A 20,828-nucleotide genomic window follows, 5' to 3' on the forward strand; every position below is an offset into this window, starting at 1 on the left:
TAGTTAAACTGGGCCACCCAGTCCATGGGCCTCCTTGGTCCATGAACACACCAGAGACTGTCCCCTTTGGGTCTGTGCCCTATCTGGTTCTTGTGCCTCCCTGTGATCAAATGTTACTTTCTAAATTAGCCCTCCCCTTGCCCCACTTGGCTAATCTGCCTGCCTATTCCCTCGCCCTGAGTGTTCTCCACCTCTAATCACCACCTGACACGATGTTTACTTACCAGGTGATTGTCTTTCCTCCAAGGGTCCACCTCTATCACGTCATGGACTGGGACTGTCAAATTCATTACTCTATCCTTAGAGCCTAGAACAGTGCTCAGTATACAGTAGGTGCTCCATAAATGCTTACCAACTGAAAAAATTCTTAAGTCCCACTCTCTTTGAATTCCCGTAACACAGGCCTTAATCACTTACTTGTATTGGTTTCTTATGCCAGTGGCAGCTTTTGACTCTGAGCTCCCTGAGGATGGGGGCCTAGGACATGGCCTGACCTATGGTAACAATTCCCGCCATTTGTGCAACATTAACCAGTTACAATCCTGTCTCAGCTGACCTGATTTGATTCTCACAAAATAGAGTGAGCAAGCCAGGGAGGGCAGGTATTATCAGCACGGCCAGAATCCTAGTTCTGCTTTCTAGACCAAGCTCAACAGATACTTGTTGAATGGAGCGAGTGAGAGAGAAAAAAGGAAAAGGAAATAAAAAAACTTTCTGAGTCACTCCGTGGAGTGAGGCAGCCCCACTGGGCGACTGGGCTGTTCTCTGTAGCACATTTAAAAACACTCGTAAACGCCTAACATTTCCTGAGTCCAGTTTTCTAATCTCTATCTGCGGGGTCCTCACAGCTACCTGCGGCAGGTAGCTCTGAGGGCATCTTCACGTCGAGTGCAACTCTCTTTCGGTGCCCCCAACAGGGCCTGGTATACAGTGGGCGCCCAATGAATGGCGTGGCCTAGGGCTCCTTTTTTTTTTTTCTTCTTTTTTTTATTTTTTGGGATTCGGCTCAGGTGCAGCGACTTGATCCAGGTCCCCACGCAGCAAGTGGCGGCGCTGCGATCACACCTCGCGATCGCTCGGACGCTCTCCCCGGGACCGACCGGCCCGCCGCAACACCAGTTCCGGGTCCGCGCGGGAGACAGCGGGTGCACCGGGAGGGGAGGGCAGGGCCTGACCCCTCCCAGTCCCAGGGCCCTCCTCGTCCCCGCCCCGGAGGCCCGCGCGCACTGTCGCTCCGCCACCCCCGCCTCGGTAGCCACCGGGCGCGACTTAGGGCGTGGGTGCGGGCGGAAACCCCCTGCCGGCCCCCCGGCCAGGTCCCGGCGCCTCGGACGGACCCGCCCACCCCGCCAGCCGCCGCGCCCAGCTCCGCCCCGCTCGCAGGCCCCGCCCCTCACTTCCCCCTTCGGCGCTCCTCCCCCCCGCGCCGCGCTCCATACTTGGCGATCGCCGCGGCCCTGTGCGCTCATTGGCCGAGAGCCGGCTGCGTGGGGGCGGGCCCGGGCCCGGCCGGGGCGGGGAAGGAAGGTGGCGGCGGCCCGGCGCGGGGGGAGGGGGCCGCTGACCCGGATGTTCACTCCTGGGCACCCGGGGAAGTGGAAGCGCCGGGCCCTGCTGCGGGGGGGAGAGCCACAGACGCCGGGACCGGGACCGCCGCCGCCACCATGGTAAAGGCCCGACGTCACCCTCTCCCAGGCCCGGGGGCCCCGCCGGAGCTCGTGTCCCCCTGCCTCCGCCGTCCTCCCCCACCCCCCGGCCCGAGAAGGGTGGGTCCCCCGGGTGGGGGAGGGGCGGGGTCTGGGACCCAGGTAGACACCATCGCTGCCGGCTCGGGAGGGGGCTGCCGGCCCGGGCGGCGGGGCTGGGCAGCAACCCTGCCTCCCTCTCCCAGCCCCCGCCCTTGGCTCAAGCTGGAGTCCCACTCTCCGCCTCTCGGTCAGGCTAGTCTCCCCCGCAGCCCAGGTTAGACCCTCCTGGACCCGTGGTCCAGGCCAGGCACCCCCTCCGGTGACCCAGGCGTGGTCCCCCTTGCCCCTGCCCACGGCCCGGGCTGGGTCCTCTTTCCCCGTCCCTGAGGCCAGGGTAGGCCTTCGTTTCTCCCTCCCGTGGCCCAGGCTGGGCTCCCCTCCCTGTGGTCCGGGCTAGGCCTCCGTCTCCCTCCGACTCTTCTCCGTGGTTTCGGTCTGGGCCCCCGTCAACGCCTCCTCCAGTGGTCCCAGCCTAGATTTCTTTCCCCGCTCCTCCAAGGCTTCAGCCTGAGCCTTCTCTTCCCTCCTTGGCCTTAGTCTGGACCTCTCCCTCCTCCGTCCGTGGCCCCCGCCTGGACGTTAACACCCCCCTCCCATCCTCTTCCTCAGACTTCTCACCGCCTTTAGCGTAGCCTCCGTCAGCCCCCCTCTGTCCTGGCCTTTACCCTCTCTCCGGGGCCCTGCTCCCTGCCCCCGACCCAGGTGGTCCCTCCCCTCTACCCAGGGCGAACCTTCTTTGCCGCCTCTGGGAAGCATCGGGAGCTCTCCAGCCCGCGGGGAGGGTGGTGGTCCCGGGGCTGTGACTTCTCAGGTGGAGGGTTGCCCCCTTCTGGGGAGGCCGCCTGGACCGAGCGAGGGAAGGGCGGGCACCTGTGTGCCCGGAAGGCAGGAAGGCAGCGCCGCACTCTGCGGGGCCCCTTCCGCGGCCGCTGCCCCCGTGCGGTGCTTGTGGGGCGTCGTGCCGGGGCCTGAGTGGGAGCAGAGGGATGAGGGCGGGGGGAGTCTCCGGGGCAGGAATGAACGCACAATCGCCCTTGTGAGGCTGCGGCCCCTGGGGGGGACCAGCAGGCCCCGAGGCCAACAAACGGCCCGGACACGATGCAGCACAGCAGGCGCAGCCTCCCCTTCCCCCTGAACTGTCAGCTTGTGAGGGTTGGAACTGCTGATTATGGAGGTGCCTCGGATCAGGTGAGCCAGACACCGAGAGAGATAGCTAGCCAGTTCCACTCGTGGTGTTTGTTTTAGTCATGGTGGCAGGTGCCCTGGGTCCTCTGGATGGCCTGAGGTTTCACCTGGGCCAACGCAAGTGAGCCTGCCCTGCCTCCACCTTGCAGCCTCCTGCAGGACGGGCTCTCCGCCCAGACTGGAAGGGCCAGAGGGCTTCTCTGCCTCAGGTCAAGGAACCTTTGGAGATGGGCTGACAGAGCTCAGGCCACCCACCTGCTCCTCCTGCCTAGTGCAGATAGATGTTTGCGTGTGGACTTTGGGCTTCAGAGTGTTTTGAGGGTCTCAGTTTCTTGTTTCATGAAGAGATGTGGCTGCTGAACCAGGATGACTAAGAGTGGCTGTGTTTTTTTTCTTGGTGCCTTCCTGTATATTGATTAAAAATGTGGCTTATGCCATTTTTAATGCGATTAGACTTCTCTGATGGGTGTTTTGCTGGGAGGCGGCCCCGCCCCGGGCCTGGGTGGGGAAGTGTTCCAGGACAGTGTTGGGTGAGGACTTTAAAAGTGGGGGGAGGTTTAATCAATTTGCTCTTGGGGCAAAAGCAGGGAGGGGAACATGGCCAGGCGGGGCTGCTCACGGCAGCATATCTAGCAGGGAGGGGCATCTTGGCTTAGCCCCAGGTGCCCGATTCTCCAAAGGTAATGGGACAAGGCCCGTAATGACCTAGGAGGAGCAGCACAGCGACATATGATGCTTCTCAGGAGTCCTGTATTTGGGTTTTATTTGGACAGTCTGAAAGAACCGTGGAGGAGCTGGAAGAAAAGGGCTGACCTTTCTTGAGGGCTACTAGGTGCCAGGCACTGTGCTGTGCAGTTCAGCTGTATGAGCTCCTTGAATCCACACGGGGCCCTTTGAGGGAGTTACTGTTCCCGTCGTACAGGTGAAGAGGCTGCCGCTCGGTCGTGGAGTAACTTACTCCAGGTGTTCCTTAGCCAGTGGAAGCACATCTGTCAGCCTCCGACATCCGTCCTCCCCACTGTCCCGGGCTGCTGCTGTGCCAGAAGATAGGAAGGACACTGTTTAGAAGACAGAATAGTGGGCTACTCAGCGATGGCAAGGGAGCAGCAGCATTTACTGAGGACTGGTTGTGTTCTGGGTCCTTTGCACCGGAGACCTCACTGAACAGAGCAGTAGTCATTCGGATGGTGGTATAGGTGGGTTTGGCATGGGCCAGGACAGGAGCTCTTGGAGGGCAGGGGTTTTCCCCTGTGTTTTCCATGGCTGCACCCCTGGGGCCTAGAACAACACCTGGCACTGAAGGAAATGGCTTTTGGGGCGTGTCTTATGTCCATGAACCCGGTCACTTGGGTTTTTGTACTCATTCTTGGGAACGTGCTGTTTCCCCTAGGCTTCTGAGTAATTTCTGACTGCTGCTTGTCAGGTCAGTCCCTTGCATGAATGCTGGGACTAATAATCCAGACTGGTCAGTCGGGCTGAGACACAAGTGGTGACGTGGGATGTTGGAATAGGTAAATGAGTTAAGACCACCGTGGTTATTTTCAGTAGTGTGTGACAGTTGAGAAAACAAGCTACATCTCAGTTATCAATGGAGGGGAATAGCAGTTTGAGAATCTAAAATGCGTTGGACTTTGGAGTAAATGCCATGATTTTTGTTGGCATCGGTTAAGAATGCATAGACAACTTTTCCTTACGTAGCTGTAGCTTCCAAGTCAAGAATGATTGTTCTAACTTAAGAGTTCTGATTCTGGTGCTAGATGGTGGGGCCCCCTCATGAGTTGTCCCTCCAGCTCCCGGATGGTTTTGCCTGACAGGAGCTGATAGGAGAGGCCTGTCACATTGTTGCAAGGTGAAACAATATAGTTGACACTAATGTGTCTTGGCTGGTCTCCTGGTGTAGACGAGAGACAGTTCAGCTCGGACCCCACATGGATGCGCAGTCCCGTCCGTTTAAACTTAACTGGCCTCAGGGGCGCCTGGGTGGCGCAGTCGGTTAAGCGTCCGACTTCAGCCAGGTCACGATCTCGCGGTCCGTGAGTTCGAGCCCCGCGTCAGGCTCTGGGCCGATGGCTCGGAGCCTGGAGCCTGTTTCCGATTCTGTGTCTCCCTCTCTCTCTGCCCCTCCCCCGTTCATGCTCTGTCTCTCTCTGTCCCAAAAATAAAAAAATAAAAAATGTTGAAAAAAAAAAAAAAATTAAACTTAACTGGCCTCTTTGGTGGAATGCTTGAAAAAAAATAGCCAACAATCGATAGCTTGAGATGGAGATGATAAATCATAGTTTGAAAGCAGATATTCCTATTTATAACTCGGAAGTCCCATGGAGAGGACGGATGACTGGCAGGCAGCCCGGAGAGATGGTAGCTGGGCAGGTACATAACCTTCCAACTCCTGCTTCCCAGGCTGCGCGATGCTTGCCGTTAGGCAAATACAGCGGTGCCTTAGGGGGTGCCCGAAGCTGTAGGATAGCATTAATTCTCTGTGTATTCAGTGCCTCCTTTATGCAGCGTTCTGTGCCAGGGACTCAGTGATGACCAAGATGAGCGTCCATTGCTCACAGCTTACATTGTTTGGGGGGTGGGGGTGGGGGATGCCACTTCTACCTAAAGTTTAAGGGGGAAGAACCTTGACTGATGCAGCCGCAAGCCATTTGCGTGAGACACAGCAGGAGATTTAAGAGAAAGTTGGCTTGTGCCAGGCTTCACTCCCAGACCTTTCGGAGTGTGCCTGTTCTTCCCTCTGCCATAACTGTGGAAGTGAATCCTCTCCACGCCAGCACCTCTCCTACCCAGCACTGTAACGCTGTGGTGCCGTGGAAGTCCCGCCCTCCCAACCTGGGGAGCGGCCACTGATGGAGAATCTACTGTGATGCAGAAACGTGGCTTAGATTATAGCCCATCCCCCATCTTACTTGCGTGGAACCTTGAAGCTCGAGAGGTTGAGTGACCGGTGTGAGTGGCAGGCCTGGGACTCCAGGCTGGGGCCACCCGACTCCCGTGCTGGACACTCAGTTTGCTTCTCAGAAGCTGTGAGCCTGCAGTACAGGCTCTGGGCCCATTGCTCTGTGCAGCGGATCCCAGCCGTGAGAGTGGGGCGTGCCAGGCCGGAGGATGCCGTCACAAGATCACCCACCTTAGGACCAGCTAGAGCAATGCCATTTCCAAACCTAGGCTTTCAGAGAGCCGTGTTGCAGCGTAAGGAGGCGGAGATGTGCCTTTATAGGGCACCAGCCATGTGCATGCACTGTGCTGCGAGCTTTAGCTCACTGGATCCCTGCATCAGCCCCGCTGGGAGGGTTCAGCCTTGGGTGGGGGGCAGCACAGTATAAGCAGTTAGGACTTCGGAGCCAGACTGCCTCGGGATAATAACAGGACCTCCTCGTAAGGCTTGTTATGGGGATTAAATGAGATAATACATGTCAAGTGCTTCTAACAGCATCTGGCACATAATTGCATACACAGTCACTATTGTTGTTATTATCACCCTACTATAGATGAGGTTCAAAGGGGTATGTGGGGAGTCCCTGTGTAGCCGTTAAGTGGGGGACTGGGTTTTCTGACTCCAGAGACAGACCCCTTTCCTTCACTCTGTACTGCTTGCTGAGGTTTGCTTGGCTTTGGGCTGTGCTTCGAGTGAAGAGCTTCCCTCACAGAGCCCGAGTCTCTACTTCACCAAAAAGGCTTCCTGTACATCGGACACTTGTGTATTGTCACGGTCCGCTGCTGTATCTCGGGCCTGTGCCTGGTGGAACCCCTTACGGACCGAATCCTTGCCCTCTTCCCAGATTGGAAGAAGAGGGTCAGGCCTGGGGACCGAGCACGTGAGCTCCGTGAGAGCAGGGCGCTCATCTGTTTGGTGCCCCCTCATCACCCACACCTTGCACTGGTCACCTGGCACTCGGTGGGCGCTTCAGCAACGCCAGGCAATGCGAAGTGAGAGCCGAGAGTCCCTGTCCTGTGTTTGCCGCCTGCACCACAGAACGTGGGCTTTGGAGCTGGGCCCAGGCGGGTCGGAGTCCTGCCTCAGCGGTGATCTGAAGCGGGAGTTTTAATGTCCCTTGGCCTCAGTTTCTTGATCCGTAGCACGTGGGTAACGTTTTGCGGGGATACCGGGAGAAGGAAAATTGCAACGTACTGAATCCAGTGCTTGGCACACAGTAGGTGGTAGCTACGGTTATTATGTGTCTTATTCTGCACACCGCAGAGTAAGGGACACAAACAGAGGCCATAATCCCCGTTCTCTGATCCGCAAGGGGAGACCAGAGGCATCCAGAAGGTTTTGTGCAGCAGGAAGGACGCAGTATGGAAAAGGCTTTATTGGCAAGGGGCACGTGTCTGCGCGGCCTGCATTCCACTTCCTCCAGGAAGCCCTGCAGACCGCTTGGGCCCACAGGCAGCTTGGGTGGGGGCTGGGTGTGAAGCCCGGGGAGACCTTGCCCAGGCAGAGAGGATAGGGTGGGGTGCAGTCAAGGAGAGGCCATTCCAGGCCCTGCCTGGAACAAAAGCAGAGTTCAGGGGTCCGGTCAGTCTTGTGAGTTTGGAGATCAGCCACAGAGTAGACGGAGCGAGTGGGGGTGCCTCAGTCCTGGGAGTCAGCTGGGGAGTGCCTGAGTTGCTAAGCTAAGGAGTTTGCATTTGATCTGGGACAGTGTGGAGCCAGTTAAATATTTGACGGGGCAGGTAGAAATTTGAGGAGGCTGGCAGAGTCGTGGTATTTTAGGAAGCGTCATCTGGCCCTGGTGTGTACAAAGGCCCCAAGAGGTGAGAGAGCGGAGGGAGGCCAGCACCAGCCTGTGGGGTTACGAGGGTCCCAGCCCTTTGTGAGGCCCGGGGTACGGAGAGGAACACATGGGCGAGAAGGATGAAGATAGGAAGGCAGAGTGAGAGGCCGTGATTTACCACCTCTGGGTCTGAGAGGGACATTTGTGCCCCCAGAGCTCACTGGTAAGGCATTCTGATAGGCTGCTGTATCATTGATCCAACTTGCTATTTCTGGTCAGTTTAAATCCTAGATAGTACTGTCTGCAAAGCCTTGATATCCTACTAACAACTAAGCGGGGATTTTAGTCTGGTTAGCCCAGCAATCCTGTATCTTCGGGTGGCCCCCAGTTCCACTCTGCTTGCACAGCCTTAGGCTCTGGGCGGGCAAACACCTAAGACCACCGGTCTGCAGGGGGGCGGGAAGGGGGGACTGTGCATGGTGGCCGCGACCATAACAGGAGCTACTTTTTGTTGACTACTTTTGAATACCCAGAGCAGTCCTATGAAGCAGGTTCTCGTGTTACCCTCGTCATGCAGGCGAGGAAACCTAGGCCGCCTGGGCAGTTGGACCCCACAGCCTGGGCTCTGGGCCCCTGCGCTGCTGCCTCCAGGCGTTTCTTCCATCCAGGCGTTTGTCGTGTGGATGCTCACCGAGCCATCAGATAGACCTAATAGAATATGAGTCTTAGGCGGAGGAGGCGGGTGGAGACAGGTTAATTGGAGTCTTGACAGACTGGGGCACACGTCTGGGGCACACATCATGCAGCAGCAACCGGGGTGGGGTGGGGTTGGGGGAGTCCACATCAGAAGGGCTTAGGCTTAAGGGAGCCACTTGCCTTCCCTTCTCCCTGCTTCCTCCTCTTCCCACCCCGCCGGCTTGGAGGGCAAGTGCAAGTGTAGTGCCCTGTTGTGCAGAGAGCCCCTGAGAAGTAGAGTCCTCTGCCCAAAGCCGGCAGTCTTTTATTTTTATGTATTTATTTTTTGAGAAAAAGCTTGCGCGTGCAAGCCCAGGAGAGGGGCATAGGGAGAGAGAGAATTTTAAGCAGGCTCCACGCTTAGCGCAGAGCCTGATGTGGGGCTTGATCCCACGACCCTGGGATCGTGACCTTAGTCGAAACAGAGTCTGACGCTCAACCGACCAAGCCACCCAGGCTCCCCAAAGGCTAGCAGTCCTTAGGGCTTGCAGCCTGGTGTGCCCTGGCCACAAAGATCTCACCACACTGCAGACTGCCAGCAGTCGTTGCCGCTTGCTCAGCCCCTGAACTTCCTCACCCACTGCCTACAACTGCTCATGAAGCTTCCTGTCCCAACCCTGAACTCACCAGGACCCTTCTGAGCAGGGACCTGCCGCGAGACCAGGATGTTAGTATTATCGGGACTTAACTGTTTCAGAGTTTTCTCCAAGATTCAGGCACAGGACTCATTACATTTAATGAGAGTGAAATATTGATCGTTTAAAATCCTAAGTTATGAAAAGATACTTTTGCACGTGCTCTCTGTGGGCGGCCTCCCAGTGGAACTGTGTGTTTCTTGGTGGTACCAGACGCCCTCGTCCTTCCTCGTCGCCCATAGCCCGATGATCGGTGGCCGGAGGGTTCGGGTCTGGCTTGCTTCTCAAGGCTTCCCCACTGTGAGGTTTGGCCCCGAAGGGGTACATCAGATTTCCCATGAACGGGCTTCCTGCATAGAATTTCGGGCTAAGAAACTGAGAGGAGGAGCTTTTATTACCCCAGACTCCTGGTGAAGAGTCTGACTGTAGGCACTACAGCCACTGAAGGAGCTATTCTTGAATTTCTGTCTCATCGCTGGCTTTTTTTTTTTTTATAAGATTTTTTATTTTAAGTAATCTCTACACCCAACGTGGTGCTGGAACTCGCAGCCCTGAGATCCAGAGTCACACGCCCCATTGACTGATCTGGCTTTCATTTTATCAGTCCTTTGCTCCGCTGCTGAGCACAGCTTGCCTTGTGACTTCCTGGCCGTCTCTGGGGCTGGAGAGGGACCCATCACTGAGGAAGGCAGACCCCTACGTGGCAGTGGCCGGGCTGGGCCACTTTGCGTGCTTTGCTCTTTGAGAATTTCCCGCCCGGGCTGTCCTGACTTCCTTGCGTATCCTCCTCTCGACGGCTCCCGTGTTCAGATCTCTTTTGGCCATAGTGGGTGTGGACCTTTGGTCGTCCTGAGAGTTGAGTTCTCTGACTTGGTCCTGAGGCGCTTGTGCAACAGGAATTGGAGGTGCCTGGGTTAGCAGTCTTCACCCCTGGGTTATTAAGGATTCCCTCCTGGGTTCTCCGTGCATCTTCAAAGTGCCTGCCTTCTGCACTGTGTTGGATGCACACAGTCACGGTCTTTAATTCTCTCAACCCAGCCCTGGGGGGTGGTTTCCTCACTGAGCAGATAAGGAAACTGAAGCTCGGAAAGGGTTAGTGGCTCGCTGCAAGGCCCCCAGGTAGTCAGTGGCAGAGTCAGCATTCCGGTGCAGGGCCCTCCCACTCAAAATTGCATGCTTCTGGAATTCTGCTATCCTGCCTGTCCTGCATGGACTCACCAGGATGCTTATTTTATAGACGAGGAAGCTGAGGTTGAGAGCGGCTCACCTGCGGGTCCGGCCATGGTGGCTGAAGCCTGGGTTTAGACGTTAGAAGATTTTGTTGGTTCGGGTTGTTAAAATGAAAGGGGATGGATGGGTCTTTCTGAGCTGTAGTCTGTTTTGGGGAAGCTACCTGCTCAACCTTCAAGTGAGAGATCTGTCTTGACGTGCCATCAGTAGGGTCACATCTTGGCGTTTTGGGTAGGACAGTAGTTCTTGGTGCGTATCCTAGTGATTGGGACAGCCCCCCACTGACACTGTTGGTTGCACGAAACCTTGCAGGATTCCCTTGACCTTTTCCTCTGAAGGCCCAGCCCAGCCCTGGGTGCCACAGCCTGCCGCAGGTTGCTGGGCCTCTGAGGGGAAAGAGCCTAGGGGCCCAGTTCAGTAGTTCTATGACCTTGAGTGGCTTCAGTTGGCGACTCTCCCAATGCCTCAAGCTGTTTCTGGTCCTTAGGAGGGAAGGGGCACAATAAGTGCCCCCTCGGAGTGTGAGTGCCACACAGTGTTCCATTGTCCCTGGCACATGGGCCATTGCCCCATAGTGTTTGTTGAATGCATGGATGTCTAGTAGGCCCTTAATAAATGTGAGGGCCCCTTCCCCATGAGGTTGAACTGTATGGAATTGCTGTTTTCCCAGGTCAGAAATGGCCGATTGTCAGCACTGTATGTGGTTTAGCCCTATACAGATGAAACACTTTGAGCAGGGTGATTCCAAGTGTGACACTTTTGTGGCAGTCCAGAGCCAGTGTCAGGCTCCCACTTGTCGGTTTCACTTTAGGTAGGGGTGACAAGAACGGAAGGAGCTGAGCAGGGTCTGCCTCTGAGATGGGGTCAGTGCACCCGTTAGCTGTTCAAGCCACCCTGACATTGAAGGTTGTCCGGAGGCACCGGCAGCGGTGGGATCGGGATATGGTGGCAGCAGTCATCCTGATGACTCTGAGCTTCACTGGTGGCTCTGCACGTGGTGTCCCTGAGCACTGGGCACAGAGTCACATGGCTGGCTTGGAGTTTCCGAATGATCCCAGGCACTCTGGATTCTGGAGTGCAGGGACAGTTGAAGGGCAGGGTCGGGAGCCTGAATTTAGATCCACACCTGCAGACATGGTGGCTTCGTTCACTCTCTGCCTCAGTTTCCTTGTCTATGAAATGGTAAAATTACAGGTATTTCTGATGGATTTTGCCAGGGTTAAACGAGTTAATACATGTCAAGCCCGACGTGGTAACATTATTAACGTCAGTAATAAGGCGGTGTTGTTATCGGTGCTGTGGAGTTGTCGGTCACGTGCTATCGCAGCCGAATGTGGAGACTGCCTCTGCTTTGTATTGGAACACCTAGCTCTCAGGAAAGTGCTTCTTTGGTAGCTCACTGGAAACTCTTGTTACTTACGGGCCTTGCAGAGATGCACCTGACTATCCCTGAACAAGTTGTTTGGAATGGTACTTTTGTTCCAGCTTATAATAAAAGTCACTCTTCTGGAAAATGGCTTAGTTTTTTCTTCTCCTGGCATGAGTGGCCAACCCTGGAGGGCCAGTTACATTTGGTATCCAGGGTCTTTGAGTGGAATGGGGCATGATGCTAATCAGTGATGCTTGTCATTCCTGCCTCCCCCCCCCTCCCCCACCCCGGGACTGTGGTTACTTTCTGAGCCATTTTCGTCCTTCTGAACAGGCAGGTGTTCGTAGGTGCTCCCAGCTTCTACTAGTCAGTGCTGCATTTGTGAACTGCCACAGACCTCCGAGACTTTGCTGCCTCAGGCGCCGAATGTTTTGTTTTGAGGGCTTGTGTTAGATTTTTAAGGCATGTACAGTGTTGGGGTTTAGGGGTAAGGAGGCAAAATAAAGGGAAATGGGCAGAGAAAACACTTGTTGGAAGGCAGCCTCGTAAGGTATAGCAGGAGGCTCCTGGCTCTGATTCCCACCGTGGCTACCTGTGAACTGTGTGAGCTTCAACTAGTTACTTAATCTCTCTGAACCTCAGCTTCCTGATCGGTACAATGCACATAACATCTGCCTCTTTACAGGGTAGAGGATTAAATAAGAACAGTGTTTACACAGTGTCCACACAGGCCTCCTGTGTGGACATTAATACAGGTTCGTTATTATCTGTAGGGACTTGATCATTCATATAAATGAGCACTGTTCTATGGGGAAGAGACTTGGGTTGAATCTGAAAATCCCTGTAATGAGAAATACCACAAATCTGAAAAGCAGATGTAATGATCACACTAAGGGGAGGCTGTGACTTTGTGGCTTCCAGGGACTTTGCTCTTGGACCGAGCAGCCCTCTGTGCCTTGGCTTAGAGGCTTCATCACCCAGGGGGACTTGCATTGGGCCAGCCCCTGTGCGCTGACCATCGTGGATACCATCTCCTGTAATCTGTACCGTAGCCCCATTTTGGTCACGGTGCCCCCCAACACACTTTGCAGATGTGGAAATGGAGGCCTAAGAAGGGAAGAAGTATCTTGTACAAGGTCACACAGCTAGTAAGGGGCAGAGGTGGCCTTTGAACTTGGTCTTCTGATTCTAGATTCCATTCTAGAATCCTAGGCTGGTCCTACGATGTTGTTTTTATGTACAGAGGAAAGTGTTTATGTTGATGGTTGTAACTAATGTTCTTTAGTGCTTTTATATGTTTTGCAGCTCAAAGCAGACTGTGTTAGGCGGCTGCCCCTGGTTTTGCTTTGATGACTTGGAGCCCATCTTAAGATGCTACAAGAATGAGCTTGCCGTGACTGTGGTTCTTCATTTAAAGGGAAACCTTGTTTCCTACATTGTAGCTTCTAACCTTGAATTACTCTTAAGACCCTGAGCACTATGTAGTCTTTACTGCCACCTGTCCTGTCTCCTCCCTTCTGTGCATATCCAGCTGGGCTCTGAAATAATGCACTATTGGGGATACAGTAGTTGTTTGTGACCAAGCTAGCATTTGAATTCAGGATCAACTTACTCCATGCCCTGGCTGTGCTGCACCTGCAACTAGGGCCAGAAATGAACAGAAAGACTCTGGTGGTCTGCCTACCTATGTTACCAGTGGAATTAGTCCAACCCCAAGAGGTAAAACCAATCTAAGGTACCGAAAGAGGTTCCTGATCTTAAGGAACTGAGAATGCCGGGCTGTGGATGTTGGCACCTGCTTGCAGGATGGGGAGGGTCTCCATAGCCTCCATGGCCTCCATTCATGGCAACCTCTATTCCTTGTTGTCTTACTTGGCACTTGGTGATACGCCTGGAAAATGGGCCCAGCCTTCACATTTTCTTAACATTGATTTCTTCATTCTTCCTTTAAATCACTTTCTCCGGAAGTGATTATTCAACTGCCACCTAGATGAGTTCCCTTGTCCTCTTGCCTGCCATAAAACTGGTACCACAGGGCTGTAAGGCTTTTTCCCCTCTTGGCCATGGACCGCGGTTTCTGAGCTTGCTGAATCCCAGATGGAGAGCACACGGAAGCATCCTGGGCGTTTTCCTCAGGATCCTGCTTTTATTTTGATTCCACAGTATCTGTTTGGTACATATTGATTGTCGAGAAGGCATTTCTTGAAATAACAAGCAAGTACTGGTTGCCATGGTCCCCAAGGAAGGGCCCTCCCATCATGTGACTAATCGGCAGAACAAGGACACAGAAATAGTGTTGGACCTCCATAGGATGAGCTCAGAGTGCCTTGTGAGCCATTGAATTAACTGATAAAACCCCATGAGTTGAATTCCATGACATGGCCCGGTGTCTCAGGAAAGGGAAAAAAACGATTTCCAAGCCTCAGGTGATGGGCCATGGGTCCTAACAAGTACAAGCGGATTCTAAGGCGGCTGAAGCATTTAGCAAGCCCTCAGAGTTAACAAGGAAAGGAAGGCACCAGCCCTACTCTACTTAGTACTTATCATGCATTATTCCCTTTGGCCCCTAGAATTAGCTCCTAAGCATGGGATCCTGTGAATTTCGGCCTTTATGTAAATGACAATTATGGAAATTTAGAGACTTGATGTAAATTGCTAATAAATGGCAGAGCTGGGACTTGAACCTGGTTGCTATGACTTTAAAGCCTTTGCACGTAACCTCTTTGGTCACGGAGTTTTGCTGCCCGCATGAGGCTTGTGGCTCGCCCCAGATCCCACAGTACACCACTAGGGTGATTGGGACTGGGGTCCTGTGTCTGACACACTAGAATCTGGACTCTGTGTTCTCAAGTGGGCTGTTGCCTTTGCTGCTGCCTGAACTCAGCCACATTTGAAAACTCCTCTCTGAACGTGCTTCTCCAGTGACGCATGCAAAGACCACACTTTTCCAGCATGACGTCCTAAGAGAGTTTCAGCTCAGACGAGCCCAGAAAGCCAGTGCCCTTAGTTACAGAAGAAATCTAGGGACAGGTCTGGACTCCAACCCAGATCCCTTTGGTTTTGGCTCCTACTTTGTGGCGTGTCTGTAGGAGACGGGAATCACAGTGGCAGGGCACTGGCGAAAGCGAGTGACAGTCGGTTGAAAAATGGTGGCACGGTAGCCCAATGGTATATAATACAGCCATTCAAATGTGGTGGTGTCGAGGAAAGCAAAGCCCGGAGTCGGGCTGTTCTGTCTACATCGCTCTCTAGGATGTTCACGTTAGAGTGCCTGCCTTATTGGGGTTGTGAGGATTCAGTAAATGACCGGTTTGCAAGCCTTTTGCTGTGTCTTAGTTGCAGTGGTTACTGATTATCTGTTTATCTAGACGCACACATGTATGTTTTCCCCTCCTTAGAGTCACTTCCTTGCAGTAAACCCTCAGGAGTGGGTTGTGGGGCTAAGGAGAACGAGCATTTTTCTCCCCACCCGTCTTTCCTGTCCCTTTGCCCTCATAACTTATGACAGCCTCTGCCTCGCAGGCTGCCTCCAGGCCCTTGGATCTGACCTCACCCCCCTGCCTCGCCGGCTTTGTTTACGCAGTCTGGCTTCCTGTTCTGGCCAAGCTGAGAGAGCTCCTTGCTTTCCTGCAGAAATGTTCTATCTAGGGGCACCTGGGTGGCTCAGTCAGTTAAGTGTCTGACTTCAGCTCAGGTCGTGATCTCATGGCTGGTGAGTTCGAGCCCCACGTCGGGCTCTGTGCTGACAGCTCAGAGCCTGGAGCCTGCTTCAGATTCTGTGTCTCCCTCTCTCTCTGCCCCTCTGCCACCCATGCTCGCTCTCTCTCTCTCTCTCTCTCTTTCTCTCAAAAATGAATAAATGTGAAAAAAAAAAAATTTAAAAAAAAAAAAAAAAAAAAAAAAAAAGAAATGTTCTATCTAGGGGTAGCCGCCATGCTTTTTGCGACAGCATCTCCATATCAGAACCAGTCATTTTTCTTTAGATTACCTCATTTTTTAACTGAAGAAACTTTGCCGTTACCGTGAATGGAGAACCAGTATCAGTTGCCCCGAGTAGAAAGTATACGTTGAAGTCAACTCCTGTAACTGTTGGTAGGAGAGATGCTCATCTGAGGACCACGTAAAATTGGTGACCCTCAGAGCCTGGCTTGCTTCTCTCTCTGGGCCTCGGCTTGCAGCATCCCCCTCCGTGCCTTCCTCCCTTCTTCCTGCGTCCTCCCCGCTTGCCTCCAGGCCTGGCTCTGTCCCCTCGTGGCCACCAAGCCTTCTCTGACTACCATAGCCCTCCACATCCTGTCTGCCCACCATCTGTCCATCCATCCATGCAAATACTCAGCAATGCTCTGGGCTCTGCTGGGGGGGGGCGGGCATAATAAAGACCGTTACTGTATCTATAAGGAGACCAAGTGTCTGTCCAGCGAAGCTGTGGAATGGAAGATAATCGCTGGAAAGGGGTGTGTGCGGGTGCAGCGAAGAGGGTTCGACTGAGCGGGGACCACAACAGAGATTTCAGGGGAGAGGCTTTTGTCTGAAGCGAGATGAAAAGACTCATTTACCAGGAGGACGGGTGGTGGAGACCCGGCAGGCAGAGAGAACGGTACGTGCAGGAGAACGTGGCCTGTTCAGCGGAACCAGCAATCGGCAATAATTCAGTCATTGGAGCCAGAAGGGTAGGGGTGGGAGAGCTTGACGTGACCCAGCAGGGGTCCCTTGTGAAGACGTCCTGTGTCGTGTCGTGAAGGAGGCTCCGACTTCACTCTTGTCCATTTGTGTGCCCCGTCCACACCCTGGCCTGACCTGCAACACAGCACAACCCTTACCCATGAGGTTTAGCTGTTGACGCTCTCGTCCCTGGAGTAGGATTTGCTGGTGGTTCAGTGCCCTTCCCCCCATCGCTGTGTGCTGAGTGTGTCCTGTGCTCTGTGCCGTGTCCTGGGACACTCCGCTGAGTGAGGGGAGGGCCTCGCCTTAAAGAGCCCACAGCCTAGTGGAGGAGACCCACGGCCATCTAGTTGGGTGTGAACACCAGTGGCAAGGGCCCCGGGAAGCTTCCTGACCCTGTTCCCTGCCACTAGGGATCCCTTTGGAATCTGACAGTATTATTTTTTTAAAGTTCAGCGTTTTTCCTTTTATTTTATTTTATTTTTTTTTATTTTTTTTAAATTTTTTTTTTTTCAACGTTTTTTATTTATTTTTGGGACAGAGAGAGACAGAGCATGAACGGGGGAGGGGCAGAGAGAGAGGGAGACACAGAATCGGAAACAGGCTCCAGGCTCCGAGCCATCAGCCCAGAGCCTGACGCGGGGCTCGAACTCACGGACCGCGAGATCGTGACCTGGCTGAAGTCGGACGCTTAACCGACTGCGCCACCCAGGCGCCCCTTTCCTTTTATTTTAAAAGTAACGTGTTCATTATAGAAAAGTCAGAAAATGCAGAAGGAAAAAAAAACTTGCCCGTAATCTTACCCTGCCAGCAGCTACGGTTAACCTTTCGGTATATCGCTTTAGTGTCTTTGTCTCTGCGTGGTTTTTAAAGGTTTTTTTGTGGATTGTGTTCATACTTTCTGTGTGATTTGTATGTTGTGCTCTTTTTTCACAAAAATTTTTTTGTTTCAGTATTTTCATGAACTTTTTTTTAATAATTATTTTTTTAATATTCTTGAGAGAGAGAGATACGGAGTGTGAGCAGGGGAGGGGCAGAGAGAGACAGAGGGAGACACAGAATTGGAAGCAGGCTCCAGGCTCTTGAGCTGTCAGCACAGAGCCCGACATGGGGCTCGACGTCACGAACTGCGAGATCGTGACTGAGCCGAGGTCGGATGCTTAACCAACTGAGCCACCCGGATGCCCCTCGTGAATGTTTTAAATGACTAATATTTCAGCTGGTTAATGCTGTCATTTGGTCAACCATTCCTCCATTGTTGGATAAGTAGGAGTTAATTTTTTCTTAATGTTGCATGTTTGTGTGTGTGTGTTTTGTTTTGTTTTTTTTAATAACGTGGAGGCTTTTGTACAGCACTTTTTCTGGTCATCCTTATTTGCTTATTGCATGTTATGTATGACTTTGTTCCTATAGGCTGTTTCTGAGGTATGAACTTTCTCTCTGCTTATGTGATTGTTCTTGTGGGGATGAACCTCCCCACCCATGTGATTGTGTCCTGTGGGTATGAACTGTCTCCCTGCCCATGTTATCATGTTGTAGGTGTGAACTCTCCCTGCCCGTGTGATCATGTCTTGTGGGTGTGAACTCTCCCTGCCACGTTGTCATGTTGTAGGTGTGAACTCTCCCTGCCCGTGTGATCATGTCTTGTGGGTGTGACCTCTCCCCAACTCCATGTGATTGTGTCTTGAGATACGAACTCTCTTCCTACCTACGTGTATACAGTCTATTTCTGTTGCTCAGTTATCATTCTGTAGCGTCACCACGAACGGTGAATTAGCAAATCCTGAACCATTGCTTCTAGGAGAAATGCAGGCTACAGTTCTTGGGATCTTCCGGTCACAACATTTTTGTCCTCTGATTAATACATAACCGGAAAGACAAATACTGTATGGCATCACTTACATGTGGAATCCAAACAAATAACAGTCAAACTTGGAAGCAGAGTGGAACGGTGGTTGGCGGGGGGCAGGGGGGGTGTTGTGCAGGGGAAATCGAGTTTGCTAAAAGGGCGCAAACTTTCAGCTACAAGATGAGTAAGGTCTGAGGATCTGATGTGAAACATAAAAGAAAAAAACACCTTGCGTTATGTGTGTTTCTGCTTGAGGACACCGTTTGGTGCGGTTGGCTCATTACCATCACCGTCGGGCCGCCGCGCGCTACCTGGGGCCTGAGCGGAGCCCGTCTAAGCGCGCACACGTTCTCCTTCGCGCTCCCAGCCGCCCGTGCTCAGGAGCCCCGGACGGCGCTGAGCCTGGGGGCCATTTCTAGACCACGAAGTCAACAGAGCGCACCGAGGTATGGAGAAGGTGACACTGCAGACAGAGCCTGCGGGAAGGACTCCTGCCGAGGGCGCGAGAGCTGAGGTGGAGCAGATCGTCGCCTTGTTCCGTCTCGGAGACCGTGCGCGTTGGGCAGCTCAGCGAGTCTGAGGCTCTGCGCAGGTCTGGGCGTGACTGTGAAAGTGCCCCCGAGTGTTGATTGGGGGCTTTACTCATAAATTTTCGCAAGGAGGTGACTTTGCAGCGAGCGAGAACCGGCTGTTGGACGTGGCGTGCCGAATGAACCCGGTGTCTGGCCGCGCCGTCTAGCTGGTGACACAGAGGTGGTGACACTGATGATGGGTTGAAAATAAGATTTTAATAGAGTTCCTCCCTAGACTTTGATTTTTGTTGTTGTCATTGGGAGGGGGAGTTGTGGGGAAAAGCATTATCCCTGTAGGTATTAGAGGCAGTTTTCCAGTAATGAGCGAATCTTTCCCAGAGCCTGAGAAGACTTGAGTGCTCGGGGGTCACTTGTCCTGTCTTTAGACGGTTGGGTGCTTCTGCCTCTTGGAGCGAGGCTGACTCCATTGTGATCAGAAGGTGCTTTGTATCCCCCGTGATTTTAGATGAGCGTTTTGTTCCTGGAGACCTTCGGGGTGGGCGGGCGCAGCTCCTAAGGGCCTTTGCTGCCCTGCAGTGGCTTCCAGCCACAGATCCAGCACCTGACGCTGCCGTGGAAACAGATGACGGGGAGGCATAACGTGGTATTTCGTGAACCCGAACTGTACTTTGAACCAAAACCAATACCGGTAATTTGGGCTCTTGCCACCTGGGAGGCCTTGAGGGGGACTTCTGGCCTCCCCGCACCGGGAGTTTAACAGAAGCATGTGGCAAAATAGAAAGGAGAGTCTGTGACATCTGCATCACCGAGGCAAGAAAATGGATTACAGCTTCACAACTGGCCCAAGCATTGGGAGCAGAGTAAGGCTCCCTTGCCTGCAGTCTGGGGATGGGGGGGTACACAGGATCCAGGATGTCTGTGCCCTTGGACTGGGCTGACGCTTGGTGTTGGGACCTTCTCACATTTGGGGTGGGAAGACTGTTGGCTTGGGCTGGATCAGCTTGGGAGTGGCGAGCGGGACACCTGGATGCCCCTGGCTGCGGGCACTCACTCACTGGGTAAGAGTGGGGTTACCCGTGGGGCTCCACACCTCTGTTCCTCTCTCCCTTTCTGTTTCACCTTTTCCTTTGGTTTCTTGCTTTAGCCTGCTGCCGGGGTGAGCCCAGGACGGTGTAGGACCTGTTTCCCTACTTGGCCATCTGCCAGCACTCTGCCATATTTTTATGCTACCTTTATTATCATTTAGTGATTTTCTTCAAATTGGCTTGAGCCTAACACCGCCGCCTGCTTTCACCTCTTCCTAAGCAGAAACATCTGTAAGGTCACATTTGAGGTGCTTGTCATATTTTTTGTGCATATTAAAAATCAGTAACCGCTGGATTCCATGTGTCCATACCCCTCTAAAACCTCTCTCAGACTCCAGTGATCTGCATACCGCACGGGAAATGTTGCAGGGGCAGGGGGCACTGCTCCAGAACTCCGGAGCCCTGACTTCAGGCCACGTCCTGGCCCCTGATGTGCTGTGTGATGATGAATGCTTCCCCTCCCATCTCTGGCAGGGGAATTTTCCACCCTGTTTCTTCTTCTTCTTCTTCTTTTAAGTTTATTTATTTTGAGAGATAGAGGAGGGGTGAGAGACAGAGAGACAGAGAGAGAGAGAGAGAGAATCTCAAGCAGGATCTGTGCTGTCATTGCAGAGCCTGACGCGGGGCTCAGTCTCACAAACTGTGAGATCATGACCCGAGCGGAGATCAAGAGTCGGATGCTTAACCGACTGAGCCCCCCCCCAGCCTCCCCCTCTCCCATTTCTTCTTTATATCGGACTGATGAGCACCAGGGTCCCTCCAGGCTCAAGAATTCTGGGGTGCCATTCAGTGATACCTCTGTGGTTTCCCTGCTCCTCTGACAGCAGCTTGGGCTGACCTGGACACGTAATTCGTTTGCTCAGAGAAACAGAGATTTAAAAATATTGCAGCTCAGGAACATTTTGTCTTCCCACGTGCTTCTTATTTTTATTTGGGTTTCAGCCCTCATGGCTTGTTAGCCAACGGAGCAGCTTGGTCTAGTGCAAAGAATAAGGCCTCGGAGCCTGGCAGCATCCTGAGCTCCTCTGTCTCTCTGGCCCCCTCTCTAGTGTGGGAGTGGGCGACCCTCGTGGCAGGCC

The 20,828-nt window shown here is 53.5% G+C and overlaps 1 protein-coding gene across 3 annotated transcripts in view; it reads left to right on the plus strand.

Annotated features, from left to right (window-relative positions):
- The first annotated feature begins 1,560 nt into the window (after positions 1-1,560).
- Positions 1,561-20,828, plus strand: part of CAPZB (capping actin protein of muscle Z-line subunit beta) — a 135,324-nt gene continuing 116,056 nt past the window's right edge. Inside the window, exon 1 of one of the 3 annotated variants that reach the window (XM_058718873.1) lies at positions 1,561-1,667. In XM_058718873.1, the coding sequence (XP_058574856.1) occupies positions 1,665-1,667 (3 nt within the window). In that variant the 5' untranslated portion in view covers positions 1,561-1,664. Of the gene's footprint in view, positions 1,668-2,783; positions 2,937-20,828 lie in introns of those variants that run through there. The other 2 variants (XM_058718870.1, XM_058718871.1) reach the window with 2 other exon arrangements.

Source organism: Neofelis nebulosa, chromosome 2 (genome assembly GCF_028018385.1).
Source record: "Neofelis nebulosa isolate mNeoNeb1 chromosome 2, mNeoNeb1.pri, whole genome shotgun sequence".
In the NCBI taxonomy this organism is placed as follows: domain Eukaryota; kingdom Metazoa; phylum Chordata; class Mammalia; order Carnivora; family Felidae; genus Neofelis; species Neofelis nebulosa.